Genomic DNA, 6,449 nt, shown 5'->3' with positions numbered 1-6,449 from the left:
CTGATAGCTTTCTTGTTTTGGACTCCATGTAGGAAAAAATGTGGTGCTTCGAGATGTACACAACATGGTGGCGAGGATGAAGGAGAGACGAAGGGGAGGTGCGACTACTGAAGAACGGCTGGAGACTGTCTTGCGAGGGATTTGCGAATGTCGTGGAAACCGAGCAACCGTTTACGTCGACGAATCCAAAACTGCACAGACCATCGCGTTGCAGACGAGACAAATGCGACGCTGGTTCAAGGCTTTTCCTGAAGTGATGCTCATTGACGCGACGCATAACACCAACGAATCGCGCTACAAGCTCTTCTCGTTCATGGTTAACGATGTGTACGGACATGTAAGTAAATGTACCTGACGTTACATCCTATGTGCCTCTAGTTACACTTTTACTGTTTGCGTAGCTTCAGCTACAACATGTACTTGATATGTACAAATGCTACTTATGAGTTGTTAACGTAATGCTAGGGTCAATACGTACACCACAGTCTCATGGAGAACGAAAGTGCAGAGTGTCTTTCAGATGCTATCGGGTCGTTCAAGTTTACAACTCTTCGTGGGAGCAAGTCAGGGTAATTGTGATTGACAAGGACATGGGTGAATTGGGATTACTAGAAATGGAGGTTCCCTGGCGTGAAAGTGATTCTGTGTCACTTCCATTTGAAGAAGTATATTCGGACCGAGCTGGCAAAGAGCGAGTATGGAGGCCCGTCCAGCTTCGACAAAGACCAAGTTGAAGATGCTATCGATATGATGCGGCTGGCGGTTTCTACGGATGAGTACGTTAAGTATCTGAAGTATCTATACTTTTTGCTGGAAGGTGTTCGTCTTAAACGTGAAGACCCTGTACCTGTGCCTACGCATCCATTTTTGAAGTACTTCATGAAGAACTGGTATTCGATGAAAGAACGATGGCGCTGTACGCACGTTCGGATGTTCCACATCTACGCAACCACATCAATAATAGGTACAATTTCTTGCGCTATAGGTTCTAGACTCACCTTTAATTGTGTTTTTGCCTGGTGGTTTGGTGGTCTGTAGGCTTGAAACATCATGGGGTCATATCAAAGAGGTTCTGAAGCCGGAGATGGCGCTGGATGAGTGCGTAGATACGCTGATGTTCTTGCAAGCAGTAGCAGATATGGAGTACGGAAAGAAAATTACAGACGTGGGCCAGATGCGTTATGATGAGCTTGAACAGCTAGCGCGCGAAGTCAGCCCGTATGCGTACCGGCTTGTTGAAGAGCAGTATTGGGCGTCTAAGGATCGCAAGACAAGTTACGGCGTGGAGGAAATACATTCCAGCCTGTTTGTCCTGACCGGAGGTGGCCACACCAGTACATGCTATCATGTCGACACTACGGTAAGTTTGTCACCCGTTCTGGCCCGTGCAAACCCTAACGTACGTCGCTGTTATTGCGTGCCTTTAGAGATATCACTGCTCATGTGTATTCATGAAGACGATGTTGCTTCCATGCCGGCACGTCATGTATTGGCGTCTTTTACGTGGAAAACAGGCAATTCCTATTCGGTACATTGCACCCCGTTGGAGGTTGTCGTGCAAGCTGAATCAACCTGCGCCAGAAGAAGACGTACCAGACAAAACAGTTGCGTGCACAACCTTCCAAGTCCGTGACTTTGCTATGACAGCAAGGCGCCATCACGTTTTAAATGGGACGACGAAGTACAAGCACGCTCTCGAGTGTGGAAAGAGTATTGCAGACATTATGAGCAGGAACGGAACGTATGTATTTGGAGAAATGATGAACGCCTTGGAGAAATTTGAAGACATTATCAAGGACGGTGTTGCACCATTTGTTGGTCGAGAAGGTGAATGGGTAGACCCGCTTTCACAGCTATCGTCGCTGACATTTTCGCCTACGTTAAATACCAATGCTGTTGAACCAAAGGATGCTGTGATGAAAAGCGATACGGAAGATGAAGAAAAAACAAGAACACTTCCACAGCGAACTCGGACGATGACGAACCTCCGACTCAACAGAGCGCACCTCTAGCTACAATGCAATGTGCTACAGCTACAATGCAAGAGCCTACAGCTACACCGTGTGTGACTAGAGGTACTTCCCACGTGACTTTGACCCCTCCTGCTACACAAGAACCACTGTGTGTAACTAGAGGCAATTCCTGTGTGACTTTAACCACCCCAGAGGTGGATGCAGCAAGTATGTCTGATTTCAAACAAAATCCAAGCCAGTCCAAGCGCCAGCACATTAGCAGCAGTTCGTCAAAATCCTCGCAATCTGGGTCATTTGTGATAACAAAGAGCGCAAAACGTCGGGGACGTCCCCAAGTCAGAAAGAAGCAAGGAAAAGCAGAAAAGAAGCAGAGGATCGAGAATAGCAAGAAGAAGGCTTCCAAGTTGGTACAAGGGACGCTGGCACCAGTTCCAAGCGTACGGAACATTGCTAAACTGTTGGACAACAACTACACCTATGTAGACGCCAAGAAGGTGCTACCCAATCTCACTATTCGAGCTGTTCCAAAGACCGAGAAGGCGAATGCTGGTATTTATCTTGAGGATGAGTGCATCTGTGACGTCAGATTTGTGTTTCCAAAACAATTTGTGGAAAAATGCCTGGCTGCGGTCGCAGCGTTTCGAAAAGGCTTGATTGAAACTGTCGATGACGACACTATTGGTGTAAGAGTTCCTCGCTTTGGGATATTCCAATACCAGGACATTGTCGCGATGGACCGATGGCACGCCTCCATGCAGTATTTATCTGCCACTGAAGATGCGATTACTTGGGCTGTCAACACTAGCGTCAAGCGCTTGTCTCTACCGGTAAAGATTGATGACGGAGTCAGCAGCGATCCGACAGAACGGGAAGTTATTATCAGGCGGATTCTTCTGAAGGGTGGCCGCGAGACTTCGTTCGGTAGTGTGCCCTATAACGGACTACTAACGCTTCGAGAAAATATGTGGATGGATGATTCATGCATGGGGCATGGGATTGCTCTACTCCAACGAGAACACCCGGATGTTGGCATCGTTAACCCGATCTTCAATCGTTTCCACGATAAAGACGCCCGGCTCAGGGCTATTAATGCAGGCAAGCCTTTCAAGAAAACGAACCAGATCATTCTGTTGCCGCTACACATAGACAACAACCACTGGTGTGGAGCAATTTTCGATTATCGCAGCGAACGTCGAGGAGTCCTGGTGTTCGACCCCTTGCAAGACCCCAAGTCAAAATATTACGCCAAATGCGAAGAACTACTGAAATACGTGTTTTTAGAAGGTGAAGACAGCTCCATACCCTTGCCGATTCAGAGAGTCACGAATGTACGCCAGCCGGACTTCTCAAGCTGTGGAGCAGCTGTTTTACTATTCTTTGAGTGCTACCTCACCGGCATCGATATGCCGGAAAAGCTCAGCCATGCCTCAATGCGTTTTTTCAGGCTTCGGTACATGTTAAAGTGCCTGCAGTAGGCGAGGTAGGAAGTCGATAACATGAAGATAATGTACCCCTGTAGTTCGCATTGTGATGCCTCTGTCTGTTGATTCCAATGTGTGCGTGCTGCGGTGATACTGTTGAGCTGCGTAAAGTGAAAGATACTGGTCATGGTCTGCTCTACTCTAGCAGTACTCGTCAGGAAAATTCTCACTAAGTGCTTCGTACCTTCGGGTGACATTCATGCATTCCAGTTACATTACAGCAACACTTCATGCTACCAGTCGCGTGACTGGCTGTCGTCGCAAGCACCGATATCTCTAAAAATGATGAATTTTTTAATCTGTTAAAATTAAATTACCTTAATATATTTTCGCGTAGTACCTTTAGTACGTATCTCGGGACCAATTAACACGAAGTGGCTCGAGTCACTCACACAGTGTAACCCTAACACTCGCTTAAGTACGAGCTACTCGGTACCTCTAACATTGATCAATATTTATTTAGATATTGACATGTCGAAAAATAACCCGAGGTCTCCACTTGATGACTCACGCACGCGTCCTCGGCAGTTTCAACTTAAATAAATGGCCATCCACCAACAATAAATTACTACGACCTTTTGTTAGACTTTTGTTTAACTAGCAAAAATAGGTGGCTCTCATTTCATGCCGAGTGAAAGATCGTCATCGTCATCGTCATTCTGACCGACAGGAGACCTCATCAAAACTTTGATAAATCTCTTGGAGATGAAAGGTTTCCCCATCCGTCTCATCTTCAAGACTTCGAAGTCAGTGCAGCCATCTGCTGAGTTATCTGCACAAATTTTGCCGAGTAGCGACAAAAGAACTCTTCGAACAGCGTCGGGGCCATCAGCTGACCAAGCTACTAAAGTCAAATACAGGCACGGGAAATTGGACATCTTCATGCTCGGGATAACGATTGTAATTGGAGGGCAGTATTTCTGCTGGAACGAAGGCATCAGCGCTGGATTTCACAGCTTTCTCATCGGATATTTCCTGATTGCCAGTGCATACATCACATTCTGTTGTTGTACGGCAGAAATCACTGGTGCGCTGCCATTTGCTGGCGGTTCCTATGGGTTGGCACGTTGTACACTTGGATTTTATCCTGCCTTCATGATTGGCTGCTGTGAAGCTCTAGAATACATCGCTTATGTCTCAGCTTCTACCACGTCATTCGTCGATCTCATCGTAGACGCCGTTCCGTGGTTAGACCCGCTGGCTCCATTGTTATGGACTCTCTTCTATGTCAGCGCGCTTGCCGTTCAAATCAAAGGCGGTCGTGCGTTCTGGATATTCAATCTCGCTATCGGTGTCATTTCCCTCGTGGTCGTTGTGATCTACTGCGTAGGTTCGTTTGCGTTTGTGGATTTCGGGAAAAATGGGGTAGATCCAAATTTTGAGTTTGTGGACGGGTTTTCTGGGTTCATGAAAGCGCTCCCTCTTGCCGCGTGGTTCTTTGTGGGCGTGGAAGCGTTGAACTTGTCAAGTGACCAAGTGGATCAGCCGAAGAAAATCGTTCCGAAAGCTCAAGTTTTGTGTGTCGGGACGCTATTTTGCACCGGTTTGGTGGTGTATTTCGTGACTGCGGCACTTCCACCAGGCATCGCTTCATTACCTAGTGAACTCGTTCCGCTCAATCGGGGATTTACACTCATGTTCAATATTTCCCATCAAACCGCTACCATTCTATCCCTTCCAGCTACGTTCGCCACAGCTTTCGGGTTTATGTGGTGTTACGGTAAACTCATCTCTGCCATGGCAATGTCACGCCTTCTGCCGAATATTTTATCCAAAACAACGAAGGAGAACGAGACGCCCTATGGCGCCCTCCTTGCCGGATCAGCACTCAGCTACGCTGTGTGTATACTTTCGTACTTCGTGCCTGCGGTGGGTGAAAATCTGTTCCGGATCTGTATTTTATCGGCATTTATGTCGTACACGGGGCAATGCATCGGCTACATTTCACTCAAGAAAAACTATCGCAACATCAAGAGCTCCGAGTTTCGGAGTCCGTGGGGAATCGCAGGAGCGGTCTACTCGATGACTATCTGGATTTTAGCTATCATCGCAGTGGCGGCTTTCCAAGATAACAAGGGGATCGAGATCATCGTATTCTCGGTCGTAGCTACGCTTTTGACGCTATTTTACTTTGGATATTCGCGCAAACGACAGACATTTTCCGCTGCTGAGAATCGAGTGATGTTGGTGGCTCACGTGACCAAGTTTAACGTCAAGAAGGTCGCTGCAGGCCGACGAGTGAAACCACAAAAGGTGAGTAGTAGCAGTAGTAAGCGCACGGGTGGAGGGGGAACGGAGACGTCCCAAACAGAGAAAGGAAAGTTGATGTTGAAATCGGTAAAATCCACGACGGGTACAATCCGGTAGCCAAACGCGAACGAATAATAAGCCTCTTGGATTTATGAAAAAAAAGACATGCCCCTGCTTCACAAATTTTGTACTTCGAAATTGTGCTAAATGAAATCCACCGAGCGTCTAGGCAAACTAGCAGCCACGCACCCAAAATGGCCCATTGCAAAGTGTTTCATGATGCCACGGCGGCATCTAAGTTTCGATAAAAGAAACATTGCGGCATCTTCTGCCGTCGGTGCTGCACATGGGAGCGGCGTTCGCCCCTCTCATTTCGATGGTCAAGCCTACAGCAAACTTCTATCTTCTTTAATATATGTAGTAGAATTTGCCTTGCAGCAAACTAAATGGATTTTGTGCGGCACGCGGCTTCCACTTTAAATGTTCAAGTAGTCCTTACATCGCGAGCTTGTTGTGGATCGATTTGGGCACCTATATGAGGACGGCACTGCTACCAAATGAAAGACTTATTAAAATGTGAGTGGCCATACCGCAGTTGGGACCACACCATCTAGTATTACTTAGGCAAAAAAGACCGAAGGAGGAGTTGAACTTGTGCTACAATTTAAAACAAAACGTCTTTAAATCCAAAAAAAGGAAACCCATTCAGAGTTTGGGTTACTTAGGATATATCATTCTCAAAAAC

The 6,449-nt window shown here is 46.9% G+C and overlaps 1 protein-coding gene across 1 annotated transcript; it reads left to right on the top strand.

Annotated features, from left to right (window-relative positions):
* Positions 1–4,861: 4,861 nt before the first annotated feature.
* PITG_15547 (Amino Acid-Polyamine-Organocation (APC) Family) lies at positions 4,862–5,821 on the top strand (the record flags this gene model as incomplete). The annotated part of the gene is made up of 1 exon (XM_002897655.1): positions 4,862–5,821. One exon carries the CDS (start codon positions 4,862–4,864, stop codon positions 5,819–5,821), a length of 960 nt encoding a protein of 319 aa, XP_002897701.1.
* Positions 5,822–6,449: the final 628 nt, after the last annotated feature.

The sequence above is a fragment of the Phytophthora infestans genome, genomic scaffold (genome assembly GCF_000142945.1).
Source record: "Phytophthora infestans T30-4 supercont1.42 genomic scaffold, whole genome shotgun sequence".
Lineage (NCBI taxonomy): Eukaryota > Oomycota > Peronosporomycetes > Peronosporales > Peronosporaceae > Phytophthora > Phytophthora infestans.
This window is presented reverse-complemented; position numbering and strand designations above follow the sequence as displayed.